We start from the raw sequence: 21,238 nt of genomic DNA, 5'->3' as shown, positions 1-21,238 counted from the left end.
TGCCGATGTGATACCTTACAGGGGTTCAGGACACGTTTTGGAATATGACCCGAGAGTTATGGTACGGCAGTTGCCCAACAAGGCAGTGCATATTCGTTAATGTACTCAAACGTCTTGGAATACCGCCCTAAGTATGTTTCATTTTTTAAAGTGTATTGATTAATGTCATTTTGTTGTATTTGTAAATTTTGTTAATTTTTCATTATTTTCAAGTCATTTATATTTATAGATTGCGAAAAATTACTTGGTTTATGAATTTGCTGTTTTCATACATTTGAAAGAAGTGAAAATTCTTTACTCTGGGAAAACAATATATCAAACGATGAGTGAAAACCGGTGCCGAGATCGTCCATTGAAATCCCAATAAATACGGTTGTCTTTGTCGTTCTACAGGACAAGCCGCTATGATCGCTGCATTCGCATATCCTTGTCTGGTGTTAACGTTTGTACTGTTATTAATTGTGTAATTTTTACATCCCGTTCCGGTGAAGCGTTAGTTGCAAGGTATGGATTTATCTGAATAAGTAATTATTTATATCCAGAAATATATGAATTATCAGTTATATTTATTATAGTGGTAATATATTATTCTTTTACATGTATACAATTTTGATGGTTTGTTATAATTTCCTGTTTTTTAATTTGTCACTTAAAGTTTTTGCAGACATGCAGAAGTATGTCCTGTATCATTAATTAACCCTTTCCTGCCTAGAAATGTAAAAAAATTGAATTTTGTAATTTTTATTTCATTTTTATATTTAAGTAGGCATAAAAGGAGGCCATAATTTTTTCCAAATTTTTTTATTTATATTTAATATATTTTTTAATGATGGGACTTTTAAGTCCTGACAGGCATTCATCATATGTCCAGCTCAACAAACAAAAAAAAAAAAGGCGCTCCAGACTGGTGCAGTGCTGTCGTTTTAGTGCTGCAACCTCTTGGCTGTCAATCGAACTTCTTCGACAACTGGCAGAGCGGAGCTATACAGGGACACAGAGGTCCCGACAGGCAGCATGTGGTTTCAAACATGCACACTTTCTATGGGGCTTCAAACATTGTGGGACTCACAAGTACCGCCAGGCAGGAAAGGGTTAAGCTGCTGTTATTTATTCGTGTTTTTGTTCAAGACATTTTTTTTTGTTTAGTTTGTGTAATTCAATTTATTCCTGTAATGGCGTATTTTTGTGATTGTTATAGTCCTTAAATTTCGACCAGAATTCCCTGCTTACAAGATGGGCAGGGAGGACAAGACAACGTGGAAGAGTAACTATTTTACCAAGCTAGTGGTGAGTACATTTGTTAGATGTTGTTCAGGTTATTCCTTGAAAACGATATAGTTAACCCAAAATATAGAATTTTGGTGATAAACAATTGGTATTGTCGAATGGTAAGATTGCATTAGCTTTTGACACTTTCGACGTTTTTAAGTTGGTCAAAATTGCCACGACGAACACGAAACAACTCCTATAAACCCTCATGCAATGTTCCAGGATGACATTTTATAGTGTAGGGTCACAATACCATGGCAATGTTAATCTGAAAATTTCTGATTTTGCTTTTGGCAAATCGTTCCAAACCAAATTTCATAAAATGCAGTAAAGAATTCATGTAAAACTGCGTAGAAGAGAGAAAGAACGTGCTATTTAAGCCCATACATTTTCTTGTATTGGCAGGTTTCTGTAGTGCATGTCATGCAGAATTCCATGAGTACGAAATTTATTAATTAGGTATTTAAATTTTTCATTGAACTAAAGGCTGTGAAATTTTTATGGAAAATAGTCTTGGCCCTGGCCATAACATTCTGTTATTGAACAACCCTTTTTTCGAATGCCTCAGCTGTGCTACTTTTGTAAGGAGTTAATATGCATTGAGGGTCTTTTATGTAAAGTAAAAATAAAATTCTGAACATACTTTTTTCAAACACTAGAGGTGTACTCTAATTATCCTGAAAATGGTTTCTGAGAAACCACAGTTTATAGCTTATGTTACACTGTTTATTCATTGACATGTCTGCTGTGACTTTTTTCCTTTTCGGTATGTTTGTTTTGGAGAAATTTAGTAAACAGGGGTATTGTTTTGATAATCAAAGGAGTTAATTTGACAACTATTGCAATTATAAGGGACATTTTAAAGGTTGTATTTTCTGTTTTTTTTTTGTAAATAGCTAATTGCATTACGGAATTTTTCTTTCTGACGTTTGTATTTAAAGTAGTATTTTGAGTCACATAACATGTTACACAATTGAAGCGAAAAAAATATATTTAAAATTATGAGAATGGTTGATTACATTATGTTAGCTACATTAAAAATGCTTCAAAACCTTGTGGACAGTTGGTTGGTTTAGTATAGCTACATTACAAATACTGTAAAATATTTTTAATGATTGCTTAGGAATTACCAATTTAATATGCAGCCCACCTGACCTAAACAACCGTCCACATGATTCAAAGTATTTTAGCTATGATAACCCAACCAACCATCCACATTGTTTTGAAGTATTTTTTATGTTTCTAACTTAAAATGTAATTGACCATTTTCACAAATTAACTCAATTTCTCCTAATTATATACACTTTACCTTGCACCGGCCCTGATAGTGTAATCTCTGTCTGTCCTGTGCCGATCTGGTGTTGTGGACCGTGGAAATGTGTCTTGTTCTGTAGCAATTGCTGGATGACTATCCCAAGTGCTTCATCGTGGGTGCGGACAATGTCGGCTCGAAGCAGATGCAGCAGATACGCATGTCTCTGCGCGGCGCGGCAGTTGTGCTCATGGGCAAGAACACGATGATGCGCAAGGCAATCCGTGGCCACATCGAGCGCAACCCAGCCCTCGAGAAGTGAGTTCATTTTTTTATCTGGAACTATATTTTTCTGATTAGCTTTTGTTGCTTTTTTGGCTTAATTTTTATAAACTAACTGTGCACTGTGGTTTAACAGTGAATTTAACTAAAATAAACCTAGTCTGACTTGCGCACCAAGGGTTCTGTACCACCACACTATGCGACGCTTGGCTGGAGTCCGATTCAGCGATTTGTACTTCGCCTAATCTTATTGTGTATTGTTATACTATCACACTAATATTGACAAATGCATGTATTACCATTTTTAAGGGAGAGCAAATAAAAGGTTTTAAAAAAAAAATTCATTTATAAAATCACTTTTTTGGAAGACATTTCTTATTCACTGTCAAGAGATAATATTAGTAGTATTTTATTGTATGAAGAAGTAGGAGTATTAACATATAAGATGTTAAAATGTACTTAGTACTTATTCCTACAGAAATGTTACATTCTGATAGTTGTTCAAGCCCTCATTTTAGTAGAAACAAAAATAAATCTGCTATGTTTCAGTTACGTATCACAAACTGTAAGGTAAAAAAAAGTATGGTAAGGAGTGGTGCATTATGAGTTAGGAAACTTTATTAATTAAAAAAATATGTTTTGTATGCATCAGTTTTAATAACATTTGGAATAAAAAACATTAATTTAAAAAAAATGGGATTTTAAAAAATAAAGGTATAGTATAATTTTGTTAAAATTCTGTTTTATTTCATGAATTGACAATATCATTGATTAAATGATGTTTAATTTTTTATTTTGGCGTTTGGTGGGACAATTGACAGTTTTCATTGTATATTTCATCGCTATTGGACAGTTCTGTTTTGGGTCAGGTATTTTAAAGTAACAGGAAAATCTGGAAACCGCACAGGGTCTAGTTAGACAATGACTTAGGTTATTTTGTGATGAAGATCATGCTTGGTACAATGTGGCAGCAGTGATGTTGCATTGTAGCTTAATGACACGCCTCTTTTGATTCATCCACGTTTACGTGCTCCTTATGGCCGTGAACGTCAGCGAAAAAGAGGAGAGCATTTCCTTTTCACACTGAAAGCTTCAAGCATGCGGTTTGTTGCAGTTTGTGAGGAGGAGACACACTGTAAATATGGTAGATTGCAGACTTGCAAGACTAAAAAATAATGTTTACCAATGAATAAATTTTAATGCTATGGTAAGTAAACACTTACTTTGTCACAACATTTTAATGACTTCAAAAATTTTTGTACTGTGTGAAGCTCGCACATTTGGACGTAGTTTTGCAAAAAGGAACCAACCCACAATTTTGTTATATTTTACTTTAAAATAAATTAAAATAGTACAAGGTTGATCGTACCGTCGTTGCTATTATTATATCAGTATTTATACTAGACCATTAAAATTATACCCACATTATGTTATCAATACGAGAATTACAATTTATAATTAATTTTAACTTCAGAAAACTCAGAATAGGTTTCATGTGGGTTGGTTCTTTTTTTGCATAACTACGTCCATTTTAAGTTAAGATGTGTAAAAAAAAAAAATTTTAAGTAATAAAATAGCATGATACATAGCTGTGTACATTGGTTCCTACCATATAGGTGATTGAAGTTGATGTGTACAGTTTTCCCGTTTTGGAAGGACAACTAGGTTGTGTTCCGGCATCCATGTCGGTCTGTGCTGTGGAAAGCCAGCGAGAGTTCAAAGGCAGTAGGTTGTCTTCTGGCATCCATGTAGGTCTGTGCCGTGGAAAGCCAGTGAGAGTTCAAAGGCAGTAGGTTGTCTTCCGGCATCCATGTCGGTCTGTGCTGTGGAAAGCCAGCGAGAGTTCAAAGGCAGTAGGTTGTCTTCGAGCATCCGTGTCGGTCTGTGCCGTGGAAAGCCAGCGAGAGTTCAAAGGCAGTAGGTTGTCTTCTGGCATCCGTGTTGGTCTGTGCCGTGGAAAGCCAGCGAGAGTTCAAAGGCAGTAGGTTGTCTTCGAGCATCCGTGTCGGTCTGTGCCGTGGAAAGCCAGCGAGAGTTCAAAGGCAGTAGGTTGTCTTCTGGCATCCATGTAGGTCTGTGCCGTGGAAAGCCAGCGAGAGTTCAAAGGCAGTAGGTTTTCTTCGAGCATCCGTGTCGGTCTGTGCCGTGGAAAGCCAGTGAGAGTTCAAAGGCAGTAGGTTGTCTTCGAGCATCCGTGTCGGTCTGTGCCGTGGAAAGCCAGCGAGAGTCGTGCGCGGTTGCAGGCTGCTGCCGCACATCCGCGGCAACGTGGGGTTCGTGTTCACGCGCGGCGACCTGGTGGAGGTGCGGGACAAGCTGCTGGAGAACAAGGTGCGGGCCCCGGCCCGGGCGGGCGCCATCGCCCCCTGCCCCGTCGTCATCCCCGCCCAGAACACGGGCCTGTCTCCGGAGAAGACCTCCTTCTTCCAGGCGCTGTCCATCCCCACCAAGATCTCCAAGGGAACCATCGAAATCATCGTGAGTCACAGTCTGAATGTCCGGTGAAATTTCTTTTCAAAATTAGTCGTGTTTCGTGGCAAACCATCGGAAATTTTTTTAGAGAAAACAATAAAATCCCCAAAATGAATAGCGTGAAGTTTAATTATTGAGCGTTACTGCACGAGTGTATGGTCACCACAGCTTCGTTCGCCATTGCAAACAAATTACTTTTTTTTTTTTGTGCCACGTGCTATTGTACACCATACGGCCATGAACCAAACGTATGGTGACATGAACGTGAAAATTAATAAGTACTTTTCTTAGCGTTCCCCTTTAATCTTAAATGTATTATGCATGAATGTTAGGAGAGTGGCCACAGTCATTCCCATCAAGACTGCAGCTTTGTGCGAGAGAGTTCACGGGAACTGCGTTTGAGCTTGATATTCCTGCCTGAAAGGATGCCAGTATGAGCTTTTCCCCGAGCCAATCCGTGGTTCATGTCGGGCCCTGAATGTTCAACCTACTCAAATATGTTCAACTCTTAAAATGGAAATAATTTTGATATTAAGCATCCGAGTATATATTTTTCTTTTTGGTAAAAAAATTTACTTTTCAGTGAGTACTTGAATTTTTATTTTCATTTTACTTGAAACGTATATTACAGAATTTTAAAGATAATTTAAAGATGCCATTTAATTAGCATAGGTTTTTAGATAAAGATCTAACATTATAGATTTTTGTCAGAAGTGGGTCAGATGCAATTTTTCTCAAATCCAAATCTTTAATTTCATGATCAGATATAAAATAATTTATTACTAAAATACAGACATAATAAGTTTTAAATCAACATCCATTACATTATTTAAATTTCTTAAAATTAATGATTTATTTTAGTGGTGCACCGATATGACTTTACCGATTACCGATTCGATTACCGATTATGAGAGCAATAATCGGCAGATACCGATTCAGTTACCGATTATAATGAAGACATTTTTTTAAGTGTAATAATAATAATGCACACAAAATTTTTATTCCCATGTGAATTTAATAACAAGATTAGGTAAAATTGAGAATACAGTTATAACCGTATAAAAATATATAAAATACACTATTAAGTCATTGTAAAGTGTAAATTAAATTAACTTCTATTTATATTTGTTATAGTAAACAACTTTAACTACAGTCTAATAATTGTAATTTACAATGGGTAAGTTTTTGTTGCGAAAAACTAGCATTATTATCGACTATCACATAAGGTTGCATCAAGAAATTACTGTTTAACAATGTAAACATGCTGCTTTATTTTGTTCACTTGAGTTTATAGAAAAAATGTTTCCACACTTCACTTTTTTTCTCCCTACTCGCCATCTCACTATAATTATATAAAAATGACTAAAAAACAATTCTAGCACATGTGATTTTATTTATGTTCACTGAATATATACAATTATCAATACTTTTTCACTTTTCACGTCACATACAAATAACAAACGGATAATGTTACCAAAGACGCCCATAACGAGTTTGTAAAACACAGTGATAAAAACTAGAAGATATCGGGACCACGATTTTGAACTGCTACTATGACTCGAAAAGATCGATTGTCATAGAATCCACTGCAACTGTTTGTGGTATTTTGATTGCGTGCCATCTATTTTACGTCTCTGGCTATAGGTAATTTACAAGGCCACTAAACAGACGAAACGTAAATAAACCGGACTTCTCTAATCTCTGAAATATACGTGTAGGAAAAATGAATTTTTTATTGTTCAAGGCAATGAGATTTATTAAACTTAACGAAATATCTGTAATTATGATATGACGGAGTTAGATGAATTTTGTAATATATACAAATATTACCGTATTTCGTCCTAAAATGTGTAACAAAATATTACAAGGTAAAAACCTACTTAATTACGCCGGGATGTAAATAATCGGCAAAGTAATCGTTACGATAATCATCGATTACGATTAATCGGTAAGTACCCATAATCGCCGATTACGATTCATCGGTATCCGCATCGGTGCACCACTAATTTATTTTTAAAAATATAAAATAAAAAATAAGAAAATATGCCTGAAAGGTTTTCTGAAGTACTACTGACACAAATTCAGAGCTTTGTACATGGTGGCTGATGCAAACATTTCTTGTAGGAATAAATAACATAGTCCTTGTTAACCACACGGGTGCTAGCATTTCTTTCCTGGATTTTCCTTACACAAATATTTGTATTTAAACATTATTCTTGTATACCAAAATTATTTTTTGATGAGAGTATTTGGCTGGCTCATCCTTAGTTTTTGGGAGCTGTGCCTGAGGCGTCGGCGTGGGGTGTGCTTGCAGAACGACGTGCACATCCTGAAGGAGGGGGACAAGGTGGGGGCGAGCGACGCCACGCTGCTCAACATGCTCAACATCTCCCCCTTCTCGTACGGCTTGGTGGTGCAGATGGTGTACGACTCGGGGACCATCTTCGAGCCGGCCATCCTCGACATCAAGCCGGAGGACCTGCGCGTCAAGTTCCTCGAGGTGATGCACGATCAGAACAAGTTAAAACTATATTATCCAAGCAAGACAACTCCAGCAAGAAACCCGTAACTTTTACTGTTTTGTAAAATACTGTATCAGGGTGGTTGTTTGTTTTAAGACATTTCCAGACGAACACTTCACAAAATTATGATTGTCCACTGTTGAGTTCTGACATTTGGTGGGGGGGGGGTTTTACAATTTAGTGGACATTTACTAAAAAATTTAAGGGTGCTTCCCATGCTGGATTTTGTTTTGGGATTTTTCTGTTGAAACAGTGGTGCCCCCAAAGAACATATTGTCGAAGAAATCAGCTTCTAATACAGTAGAACTTTGTACATATTTCACTATACTGTGGAACCTCGGTATTACGCGAGCTGACAATGGTAGGGAAAATCCTCTTAACTACGAATATTGGTAATAACCGAACATAGAAAATTGAAGTCAAAGTTAAGGTTCCTGAACATTCTAAACATGTCAATTACACACCATAACTCTAAAACGGTGCACTTTGGTGAAAAAGGTATTGAATTAAAGTTGTGGGAAATTAAATTACAAATGAAAAGGTCTCTATGATTTTTTTGTATCTGCAATGGTGTTCATTTAAATTGGGAATTAATTGGTCTGACGCATGAGGGAGCAACGGAACACAGCTAAGTTAGCAGCTGGGCCCACGGTCGCATCGTGAAGGAGGGGAGGTAAATATAGTGGAGAAAGGAAAATAAAAGAAGTGCGAGAAGGCTGTGCGAAGGGAGGGGCATAGGCTTCACATCCTGTGTAGGATGGTTTATTTTTAGATTTTCCCCTATAGTTGAAAGCCCGCACAGCAGCTAACTACTAGGGCAGAACCTTGAACTTTTTTCAAAATGCCATTTAAATCACTTGAGTTTACGGAAGGGCCAACAAGGAAACACTCGTAATTACCAGACAAATTAAGTATGATTTACGTAGTCAAACTGACGGTGCATTATATAACTCGTATCTTCGAAGGTCCCGTAGTAACTAGGATCCACTGTCTGAGATACTTACGTTTTTAGTTAACTATATAATTTCATTATCTTGCGTGGTGCGAAAAATAAATCCATCCAATTTTGCAGTAATAAACACTTGTATAAGTTGGACATGAAAATTTTTGGTTCTTGAGTAACTCAAAAATGTCCAATTTTCGTGGTGGGATTATCTTAATCAATTAATTTTTGTACTTGTGTATAATCAGGTGTTAATGTAGTGTTTTTATGGGAAATGTTTTTGCGTGTGCAGGGAGTGGCTCGCTTGGCAGCCGTGTGCCTGTCCATCAGCTACCCGACCATCGCCTCGGTGCCCCACAGCATCGTGAATGGCTTCAAGAACCTGCTGTGTGTGGCAGCGGCCACCGACGTCCACTTCAAGGAGGCCCAGCACGTCAAGGAGTTCCTCAAGGTGGGTGTACGATCCTCTGCTGTGATGGACTAATGGCCGGGGACCCCGAGAAATGGTGCAGTGCAAAATTTGTGAAGTAATACAAAATCATAACATTTTTTTTTTGGCAAAATCAACTAAACTATTCAGCGTTAAGAAAAGGGGCTAAGGAAGTAACACTGCATAGGGCATGTGTTAATGAGTTATCGTATGTTAAATAATCAATTGGTTTCATGGCCAATTGCAGTCTTTTTCCAGTTGCATACTTTGTTGTAAGACATTGTCTTAATGATGGTAAAATATTAATTTTTAAATTTTTTTGTCTGATTGTAAAAAAAAATCTACCATATAAACCCGAACAGAGGCTGAGGTATTTATTCACAAATTGTGCCCCAAATTGCTTAACGGCACAGTTCATGATGCTTATATACGCTGCTGAGATATTTTAATTAAACAGTTTATATTTACTCATGACATACAGTAAAAATCGCTAAAGACAATCCCGCGTAACACGTTTTCCCGTTTATTAAGTTCAAAAAATTATTCCCTTGATCACTTCCATATATCTCTATGTTAATTTTTCCCTTTCATAACGTTTGTGTTTATATATGCTACCCGCATATAACGTTCCGCATTTGTAGAAAAAAAAATAATAACATTAACTGTAAGCATTTGAACAATTTTTAAAGTTAATTAAAAAAATTTACTGATGTATTTACAAATGATGAGTTAATTTGAACAGCACAAGACCGTCGAAACCTGCGCCACATGCCACTCGCTGTTACAGACACGCTGTTCTATCTGTGCGCCATTTCCCCACTCTAGTAATAACTGGTGACGAATGATAAACGCACACGATCGTCGAAACCTGCCCCACACGCTGCGCGCTGTTACGAGTGTATTTTACGTCCAATCATTTGCTTGACTGAGACGCTGTTCCATCTACACACCATTTTCTAACACGTGACTAAAGCCGGAGTTACAATAGCCTGTCGCCTCCATCCGTCAATCACGTGACCTGCAGCAAATAAGAGAGCTCGAAACTTTTCGTCCGTCTGTCCGTCCGTCCGTCAAATGCTTGGCAAACTTATACTTTTGATGGACGAACGGATGAAATATCTATGGTTGGTCGCGCCAGTCAATTGTTCTCCAAATACAAGTCAGTGGAGTTGTTTTTGTTAGTTCAACTGTTCACAACTTGATGTAAGTTTTTGGACATACGCCATTGCTAAGAAAAGTTCTTAGCAATGGTGTATGTCCAAAAACTTACATCAAGTCATGCGCTCCCATTGCACAAATCTTTTAAAGATAACATCAACTGTTCACAGTTTGGTTAACATTATGTGCATTGCGATTTGAAAAACTCGTTGAATTGTAGTAACTTCAAATTTTTATGAAGATTTGCTGATCCATTATGTACGGGAACATGAGTTTCTGTACGATTTTAAACGTGAACAGGATCGCCAAAAATATTTAGCTTATATGAGCATTTCCTCGGACATTAGACCATTAAAGTTCCCATTTGTTGGCTGCACTGATTTTGGAAAATGTTTTAACGGACGGACGAGATGCCTTGTTGTAAATTGCTTGCCTAGGTTCGTGGTGTTGACGGATGAAAATGTGACGGGCGGACAGAGGCGACGGGCTATTGTAACTCCGGCTTAATATACAGCAAACCACATTACCAGTATTACCACCAGCCATTATTCATTGATCTTTCCACTTGTAGTTTTTTTGCAAGCAGTGTGCACACTTTATATCGTGCTCAGTAGACAGTAATTGATAACCTGCAATAAAGGGGTTTTAGGTTAAGTGATTTTAGGCAAACTTTTTAGTTGTGATTTTGTGGTTATTAATCATAATGAACGTTTAGTGTTGTGAAAAATAGTGGAGGACCTATTAAACGAAAGGCGTTAACTGTTGAAGAAAAGCTGAAAATAATATCGGAAGTTGATGCGATTCCTTCGACACTAAGATTATGGCAAAAAAAACTCAGGATGCCGCCGTCTACATTGAACGGAATTATGGTGAAACTGAATCAACTTTTGGCTGCTAGTGTTTCATCAAAATGCAAGAAAGTGAAGGTTAGTAAATACGTAGAAGTTGAATGTTTACTCTTGACTTGGTTTAAGGAACAGAGGGCACTTGGAATCCCGACAAATGGCCCAATTTTGAGAGTAAAAGCTGTACAAATCGCACATAACCTTGGTGTTGATTTTCAACCTTCAAATGAAACAGATTCAAGAACAGAGTGGGAATAGTTTACAGAACTGTCAGTGGGGAGTCTGCAAGTGTGTGTGACGATACTATCGAGACTTGGATTCATACAAAGTTGCCTGCAATTTTAAAGGACTTTGAAACAAAAAAAGTTTTTAATGTTGATGAATGTGGGCTATTTTTCAACATGCTCGTAGCAAAACCTTTGTTTTAAAAGGTGAAACATGCCATGGAGGTAAACAAAGTAAGGAAAGGGTTACTGTGTTGTTGGGTGCAAACATGGATGGAACTGAAAAGTTGCCGCTGCTGGTTGTAGGAAAATCAAAGAAAGCACACTGTTTTAACAACATTAAAACATAACTAGAGCTGGGCGAACCTCAGTTCTCTGGTTTCGAACCGAACCTCATACAGAAATAATTGTTTTGAATTAAAATGAACCGATGACCAGTATTTTGGTCTTTAACTGAATAATGAGAAAGAAAGGTTCTCGAGCCATATGTAAAATTAAAACATTATATAGCTTAGCTTTATTAAAACATTGCCATACATTTTATAAGTAAAGTTTATGCAATAAATAATGAAGGAAAGAAAACAATTTAGAGAAAATCATTTTGCATTTAATTTCTTTATATATGTACATATCTGCCAACTTGTACGATTTTCCCGTAATTTGTACGGAAAATAATTCATATTACGGTTGTACAGAAATTCGGAACATCTTACGATTTTTGTCTGTTCAAAAATGCAGTATAATATTTTAGTGCCTATATAAATGTACCGTTTGAGCAGCATTTGTTATTGTTTAACAACATGGTGTCCACGATAATATGAGAATAATGGAGTCAGAGAAAAATCGTTCCGAAAAGAGAGTAATTTTTGTAAGTTTCATTGGTACACAGCAGGCTGGATGGCAACTGATCTTGCTAATCTTTTGTGCGGAAGAGTCATGAAAGTAATTTTTGTGAGCTTTGTTGGTACACAGCAGGTTGGCTGGAGACGAGTGATAACGACTTACCGTTTATGTATGAGTGCGGTAAATATTTTATAAGTTAGTGCTTGTACGAAACGTAAGATAATATGACTTCATAATGGCTACTAGTAGGAAAAAACAAAATGGACAGGTTTTTCGGTCATCTTACTCAGAATTATTTCCTTTCATTACTAAGAGTGAAAAAGGCTCTAATTTTGGGTTTTGTAGTGTTTGTCGTTGCGGCATTAATGTTTCCCATGGCGGCAAGCACAATATTTCCTATCACGTCAAGAGCCTGAAATATGCCAACAACGCGAAGCTTGCAGAAGAAAACAAAAAAAAAAAAAAAAAGTAGTTTCTTTTCTGTGAACCGTAACAGTGACAGTGATGTGATTAGGGTGGAATGTTATTTTACAAGCTTTTTAGTGGAACATAACCTTCCATTCAGCGTCGCCAACCATGCCGGGCATTTGTTTCGAAAAATGTTCCCAGGGTCTTATATCACAAAAATGTACAGCGGTGGGTGCACTAAAACTGCAGGAATAGTGAAAGAAATGGCTTCCAATACTACCTACTACTTCAGTAGTAAAGTGCTTGCAAAGTGGCCCATATACACTAGCTACTGATGGATAGAGCCAAGATTATATGGTTTTATGCGAAATCGCGAATTTTCACGCGAAATTCATCCCAAACCGCGAAAAATGCGAAATGTTTTCTAACCACAAATAAACACCTCAATATAGATTTAAATCGTTAACTACCGACTATTGGTTGATTGACAAAAATTCCGTAACTGTTTGTAGAAGAAATGGTCGTCATCCAACTGCAGTGTGGTGGTTATTTAATGCGTTAATTATTCATCTTAAAAAATTACAAGATATCACAAAAATTGACGATTTCACGAACAAAAAAAGATCGTTATCTAAGTTAGGTTAGGGTTTTTAAACGCATCTAGCCACTAGAGATCACGCAATATTAACAACTGACAATCGTAAACTTAAAATTATCAAGTTAACAAACACAACAACGTGAAAAATCTCAGCGCCTTGTTTGCTGTATCCTTTGAAAAATACACGTGAAAAAAAACTGCATTCATTAAATAAATACGTATGAAAATAAAATAAAAGCGAACATTGATATTTAATGATCACTTAATATTTAATGAAATTTCACTGTAACACAATTTTGTGTGCTTGTTGAATAAGCAGTTTACCGTGAGTGAAGCCTTCATTTTCATTTCACACTTCACAGGCGAGTGTGCCAAAATCATAACATAATCGAAGTTTTCCGATCGCTAATGAAAAAGCACCATATTGCAAGGATTTATTTATTTTACGGTCATTAAATATTTTAAATAACGCTTACCTACCCAACCCTCCCGGAAAATAAATAAAAACATTTATTTCACTGACCTGACATAACCTAACCTTTTACTTCGGGTTGAGCATATGGCTCTCTCGCCTGTAAAAAGTAGGCTTCCCGCGGTTTATTTTTTCGCTAAAACTTCAGTAAATACTAGTTTTTGGTACCTCCGGGCTTTGTTTACAAATGACGTGCATAAATGAAAGCTAAATTTCTTAATCATGCCGAAAAATAAAGCTACTGAGGCATCACGTGCTGACGAGTTTAAGAATGAGGGATTATATGTCAGTGACGGAAAAATACTTTTCTGTAAATATTGTAATTTCCGTTTGGAGCATGAACGTAAGGACACGGTAAACGAGCACATAATTAGCGACAAACATGTAAAAGCTAAACGATCCCCATGCACTTTGAAACGACAGCTTTCTATCCCAGAAGCAGGAGTGGCGCAAATATGCGCAAAAAAACAAAAGGAAGATTTTGTTCTCGAAACTGTTGAAGCCTTTGTAGCTGCAGGTATTCCTCTTGAGAAACTTGACAACAGCAAGCTGACTGCATGGATGCAGAAGCATGTAAGTGGTGCTGGTGATCTTCCAACAGCGGATTGGATGAGGAAAAATTACATTCCCCTACTTAGAGAGAAAAAAGAAGTGGAAATCAAGCAGCAGCTCTTGGGGCAAGATGTGGTCATACTCGCAGATGAAACCACTGACAAGAGTAATAATTGTGTTTTCAACATCTTGTTTAAAATTCTGAAACCAGGTGCTGAACAAGATGTTATCTTAGGGGCTTCTTGTGTCCTTGATGCAGCAAATGCTGTTTGTTGTTCTCAGGCAGTGATTGATGTATGCTCCAAATATGAAGTCAAGGAAGAAAACATAATTGCGTATGTTACAGATAGTGCCAGGTACATGACAAAATCTGCTGGTACCCTTGAAGGTGTATTTGGTGACCACATGTACCACATACAATGTTGGGCCCATAAAGTAAACAAAATGAAAGCGGATTATCCTGAATTTGCAGCTGCTGCTTTAAAGTTAATATGGATACCTGCAACGAATGTGGACTCAGAAAAATCTTTTTCTAAGTATTCTGTAGTTTTAAGTGACAGAAGAAGATCTCTAAAACCAGAGAATGCTGAACTGCTGACAATGGTGGCTTTTTCCTGAGCTTAATTATATTGCATTTATAGAACAAAAGTTTAACTGTAGTTTCTATTTTAATTAATTTAGACTCTCTCCTGAACTCAGGAACAGTACTTACCTGCATAAGAATACTAAATATTTTAGTTGTTAATTTTTTATGTACTCTCAACATAGTATTGTTTAATGTGCATATTTTAAGTCTCTAACCACGAATTATTGAAGCATTTGATCAAGGCAGCTCTGCTAGGTGTGTACATGTTATTACATGTGTTTTAATTTTTTATGACGATAAAGACGAAATCCACAATTCTTAATGACGAAAAGTCCTTTTTCATAACACCATAAAATCTTGGCTCTACTGATGGAAGCAATGACACAAATAATAAGTTATATCCTCTCGTGGTAATTTTTATTACAACCCTGACTGCAGGTTAGTAACTACATAGTTGTGTTTTGGCCATACCTTCATTGGAAGGTGCTTCTACTGCTAAAAATTTTGGGCAGTTATTGCTATCAGAACTTGAAAGTATGAATGTGCCAATTCATAATTGTATAGGTATTGGCTGTGATAATGCAGCAGTTATGGTTGGAGTTAAAAATGGTGTTATTTCTGTATTAAAAGAAAAGCAGCCAAATTTAGTAGTATTAGTTTGTCTGTGCCACTTAATTAATTTGGCTGCAGAAAAGGCTTCTGCAAGTTTGCCAGTGAGGGTGGAAGAATTACTTGTAGACATTTATTACTTTTTAGAAAATAGCTCCAAAAGAAAGGAAAGGCTGCGTGACTTTCAAGGTCTCCATGATAATGAAGTTCATAAGATCCTGAAGCATGTGTGTACGAGATGGCTGTCTGTCTTTGGGAAGAAGCCTAGCTTGGATTATTGAACAGTGGGAACCTCTTGTAAGTTTTTTCAAAGATGAGGTTACAGGGAGTCCTCAGAAACAGCCAGGCACATTATCATCATACAAGATCCCAAAAAAACAGCAAGGGCCATCCAGCAGAACTACTGAAAGTAGTGCTAGTACCGGTAAAAGAAAGAAAGAGGACAACCCTTCTGATGTGAAAAAACAAAAAAAAGAATATTGTTGTTCTGTTTTAAAGAGTGACAGTGCAGTGTTGAAGAGTGGCTGTCCTGCCCTGTGTCGTGATGAGAAACTTTTCATGTTTTTATCTTCCTCACTAAACAAGGCATTCTGTTTATTTTTCCTGGATGTTGTACCGGTCTTTGATAAACTACGTAAATCTAACACTTCAGTCTTCAAGTCCACACATCCATGTATTGTTAGATCTCCTGCAAGATTTTCTGAGAAATCTCTTATTGTATTTTGTTTGTGGTAGTGCTGTGAAAGGTGTGGCGTTGGAAGTTGATTACCATTGTGCAGCCAATCAAAAGTGTGACAGTCAGTTAATGATTGGATGTCAGGCTGAGAGAATTGTTAGTTTGTTGTCAGATGAGGAGAAAAAATTTTTTTTTTTCAGCTGTCAAAAAAAAATATTTTACCTTAGCATGTGATTATGTTGTACATAAGTTTCCCATGAAGAGTGAAGTGCTTGTCAATGCTCAAGTAGCAAAAATAAGTGATGCGAAATTGGCAAATCTGAAATATTTCATTGATTTGTTTCCTTTCATACTGCCAGTCAGAGATGGTGAAGGCATGGATGGTGCAATGGATGAACTGCATTGGCAGTTTGCAGCATTGCAAGTTGAAGATCTCACTGTTGTAATAAATAAGAAAGAGATAATTGATACTATATGGACTGAAGTAGGAAATATGCTCACTGTTGATGGAAAATTAAAATATGACAGAATTTCAGAAACTGTTTTGTCAATACTTTTGATTCCCCATAGCAATGCGTAGTGTGACAGAATGTTCAGTATTACAAAAAAAAACCGAACAGAATTTAGGTCATCGATGAGCAACAGAACAGTGCAGGATATAACCATTTTGAAGAGTGGAAGCTCACCAGTTTGCTACAAACAAGTTTTTAGTTATTTTTTTAAAAAAGAGCTAAACATGCTACTGTACAGTATCTGCAGAATTACAGAGCACAGTCAAGTGGTCGTAGGAAATAAGTTCCTGTTTTTTTTCGTACACTGTGTGTTTGTGTGGCAGTTTTGTGTACATATTAACATTAACTCATAATTAGCAAATTGAACTACATTGGCATGAAGTGGTATTTTTTTTCTGAACTGATAGTAATGACATGCTCTAAAGTAAACTTTATTTTATGATTTGTGCTCCAAAGGGAAGAAACTAAAGGACTTATGATAAAGGCCTATCTCAGTAAGAAAAATATATATATATATATATATATATATATATATATATATATATATATATATATATATAGACACACATTAACTTGTGTACATGTGTATTAAATCATTTATTTTGCATTCAAGCTGTTAAGTTTTAATAAATTACAGTAACTTTTTATTTAACTTTCGTATTTTGGGTAGAGATGTGGTGTTATCAATGCAAAATAAACACGTGTTTTCCGGATCACTTATTTTAAACATCGCGACTGATGTACGCTATAGATTTGTGAATTTGGACTCCTAACAATTTGGCAGGTATGCTTATGTTGTCACTACAAATGCTTTATATGCCCCTATCAATAACAAATTGAACACTACTTTTTTTTGTCCACTTATTGTCCTTTAGAGACAAGGGATGTTATTTGATCATTTGGCCCACTTGATCATTTGGTTAAGATGGTCACTACGATTGTTTATATTTTGATCATTGTACAAAATTGGGCATGTGATATAAAATTGTTGTAAGAAAATTTTGTTAAGAGGTCTTGAAAATTGTTTGGGAAGTACAGTAAAACCCTCTTAAACCCACTTAAAATGGCCTGCATGATAAGTTTGAAAAAAATCTAGCTTCAGCCCTATTAGTAAATAAATACTATTTTACCCTTTCAATAAATCCCTTGTTAACAAGTCGGATATCTAATAACGTTGAGAGACTTGCTAGCAGGGTTCTGCTGACAGTGTGTGGAGCAGTGGCTGGAGCGGTGCGACTGCTTGCAGGATCCCTCGAAGTTCGTGGCGGCGGCCGCAGCAGCAGCCCCCGTGGCGGCCGCGGCGGCCCCCGCCCCGGCCGAGGCCAAGAAGGAGGAGAAGAAGGAGGAGAGCGAGAGCGAGGATGACGACATGGGCTTCGGCCTCTTCGACTAGTTGCTGTGCTGTGTGCTGTACTGTACTGTCGAGCCAGACCGATAATAAAAGGAGTTGAACCTCCCAGCTCTCGTGACCGTGTCATTCACTGCCCTCACCTTCCCTTCCTTGATGGTTATTACTGAATTACAGTCCCCACCGCATTGAGAGCAATTACACCTGTGCTAATGTTTTTAATTCAACGTATCAAAAGGAATAATAATTATTACTATTGTGTTGTTTGATTTTACTTCAATAGCTTAAATTTGAAAATAATAATTATTTTTTTGTAAAAATATCCAGAGTTTATTTCATCATGTGCACTGAACAGCAGTACTACTAAATTTCAGTTTGGAAATCAATGTGTAATTAGGGAATATTTTGATAAGTTGAGACAAGACAATTGAATAATACGCAGTTCGGAACCTTTAAAAAAATAAATCTCTAAATGCGTAAAAGTTTTCAAGTTAAAATATTTTATGCTCATGGCCGTTTGGTCAAAACATTAATTTTTGCTCCAAGAAGTTTTTCCTGCTTGATAAATTCAAAATATCCCTACGTAAACTTTTTATAGATTGAAATTGAAGATTTTGAAAACTACATAGTTTTACTTGAACATGAGTTGTTAATCCAATTATATCACCAACTTGGGAAACAATGATGCTAAATGTTTTTACTTGGTTTACCAGAATTAGCTTACAAATGTAGTTGATAAATTAATAAAAACATATTTGTCAGATACAGTATAACTTCTGAATATCCATTTATTTAAAGCTCACTTAGCAAGCATGATCCTATTTAAACCTGTACAGCTGATAAAACTAGTCATGCTTATTTCTCGGCAGCATGGTGGCAGCCTGCTGAATTTAACACCGGATGATAACTTTACCAAGCATCTGTCTCGTTACTGAAAAGTGGGCATGGATGTTCAAACCTGCCAGTATTGTTTAATTAGTACTCCATGGATTGCTTACCTAAAGATTCCTTCAACTTGAAAGTAGGAAAACACTTGTATTCGTTAGTTTGTATATTATACTACTATTATAGTTCTTGCTGAATGTTCTCATCCTGTGACATCAGCACGTGAATTGCATATGCTTGAGACATAGCCTGATAGCGTGCAGAGAATGCACCAAATCAGCTTTAAAGGAATGACTTAAACTAGGAACTTGCATTTGTGCACAGAACACATGAATGTTGTAAATGAACTCTGCTCGTTACATGTTCCTCATTACTTATCTCTTCTTTAATCCCAACTTCTCCCACACCCCACAGCTTGCCAGACAATCCTACCTTCTGATGCTGTCGTACGCTTTCTCCACATCCAGGAATATCACTGCTAGATCTTTGCCAAATTCTTATCTTTCCCTATCATTTGTATGGCATAAATCAGATCTATGTGATAAAAGACTTCCCATGACTAAACCCATGCTGCTCTTTGTGCTATTTTCCTGCCATGCTCTTATCTTTTCCAAGATCTCATACACCTTCGCACAGTGGCACATCAAAGCACATTTAATTGTGTGATATTAGACAGGTTTCTACAGTGCCTTTGCACACCACATGCAACCATTTTGATTAGGATGTTTTCTCCCATGAAACAACTTTTTTTTTACCTCTATACAGTCTCGACATATTTTAACGTGCCACTCTGGCGGTCTGTTGTACATACATACATACATACATACATACATACATACATACATACATACATGTATTGCTGTGATCCTTACAATCCATTTGGATGACTAGTTTTTGAATTTGAAACATGTCTCCTGTCATGACTACATTTGAGAGTAGTTATCCAACTTTGTTTATTGTTTTATGAGTACATGGTGGAATTCACATGTACAAGTAATGCCTAAAGAGTCTACAGAAAATATACTTATACCAAGACCTGCTGTTAAAATAATTTAAATCTATACTTTGTTAAAGTGGCTAAAGGTGTAAGATATGTATGTAGCCTCATTACATTTCAAAAAAAGCACTACTGTTCCCATGGTCTGCAAAGAGCAAATTTCTGCCTCATCTTATTCTGAACAATGGCAATGGATGAGTGTCCCAGTTTTCATAAAGCTCTTCTTAATTGGTCGTTGCATGCTCGCAGTTGACCCGCCAGCCAGACAAGGAAGTCATACTCGCTCTATAGTGCTGCAGTGTGAATTTTTTTCATTGTTACTGTATATTACCATTGACTCAAAATTTCTCAGCAGAAAAGGGAGTACTGGGGATAAAACTAATGGAGATGGTGCAGTTGCAGCCCAGAAGGATCCTGTGGTATGTGGTGAGATGATGGAAGAAGAGCGAGTTGGCAGGAAATTACACCTGATTATTATTGCATCTGAGACTGCATACAAAATGAAAACTAAAAGAAAAAAGTATAAAAACAGTTAAAAAAAAATTTATGTGTAACATCATAGCTCTCTGTAAACTGCATTTGGTAGGAGTAATTTTGTGCATGGAACGGAGGTGTAATCAAGGTGCTGCTATCTGTGGCGGATGGCACGAACCAAAGGGGAATCCATTTCACAGACGAGAGAGCCAAACGCCAGACTGTGCATCTTCAGGTTTTTTTTTTTGTTCTGTTCATTGTAACTCATGATAACTAATGGTCAATTAGGTTAGGCTAGCTACATTATAAATGCTTTAAAACATTGTGGATGGTTGATTTGGTTAGGATAGCTACATAAGATATTGTGAATTCATGTAATCAGTTTCCTAGCGGGAACTTCGGGTTTGGCTCTCTCGTCTGTGAAATGAAGGCTTCCCTGAACTAAAGTTCACAAAGACAAAAGGAAACTATAGTATTCACTGTTTAATGAATTTTAACAATATGGGAAGTATTTTAATAAAATTCTTTGTTTAGGTTAGATCCAAACCCAGGTTTTAGTATTTTTTCAAGTCTTTTTTGCTTTTATCAAATCCATTTCATTATATAGTTTAAAATTTCAGTTTGCTAATAACATGATTCAATAGTTATAGCTGCTCTGGAAGAAAATTAAAGTGGCAGTTGCAGAAACTATGTATGATTTGAGCCAAGAAATATAGTCATAAACCAATTTGTGTATGCTTATTTCACTCCGCATTATTGTAAAGAATTCTACGTTAAATTTTATATCAGAGTTTTGTATTATAAGTGTATTTGCAACATGAGAACACATGGATTTGCTTCTTACCCAGGTTAGACATTACACATCTCTGGCATATACGGAA

General features: G+C 36.6%; 1 protein-coding gene across 2 annotated transcripts; it reads left to right on the top strand.

Annotated features, from left to right (window-relative positions):
- Positions 1–381: 381 nt before the first annotated feature.
- Positions 382–18,112, top strand: LOC134531853 (large ribosomal subunit protein uL10). 2 transcript variants are annotated; one of them, XM_063367844.1, is made up of 7 exons: positions 382–504; positions 1,199–1,287; positions 2,664–2,839; positions 5,047–5,281; positions 7,590–7,775; positions 9,033–9,191; positions 17,900–18,112. In XM_063367844.1, the coding sequence occupies exons 2-7, from the start codon at positions 1,234–1,236 to the stop codon at positions 18,044–18,046; spliced, it is 957 nt and encodes a 318-aa protein (XP_063223914.1). In that variant the 5' UTR covers positions 382–504; positions 1,199–1,233; the 3' UTR covers positions 18,047–18,112. The 2 variants fall into 2 exon arrangements, with proteins under 2 accessions (XP_063223914.1, XP_063223913.1); XM_063367843.1 differs by having other exon boundaries at positions 485–577.
- The last annotated feature ends 3,126 nt before the right edge of the window (positions 18,113–21,238 follow it).

The sequence above is a fragment of the Bacillus rossius genome, chromosome 5, assembly GCF_032445375.1.
Source record: "Bacillus rossius redtenbacheri isolate Brsri chromosome 5, Brsri_v3, whole genome shotgun sequence".
In the NCBI taxonomy this organism is placed as follows: Eukaryota; Metazoa; Arthropoda; class Insecta; order Phasmatodea; family Bacillidae; genus Bacillus; species Bacillus rossius.
Note: the sequence above shows the minus strand (reverse complement) of the source record. Positions and strands in the feature narration are given on the sequence as shown.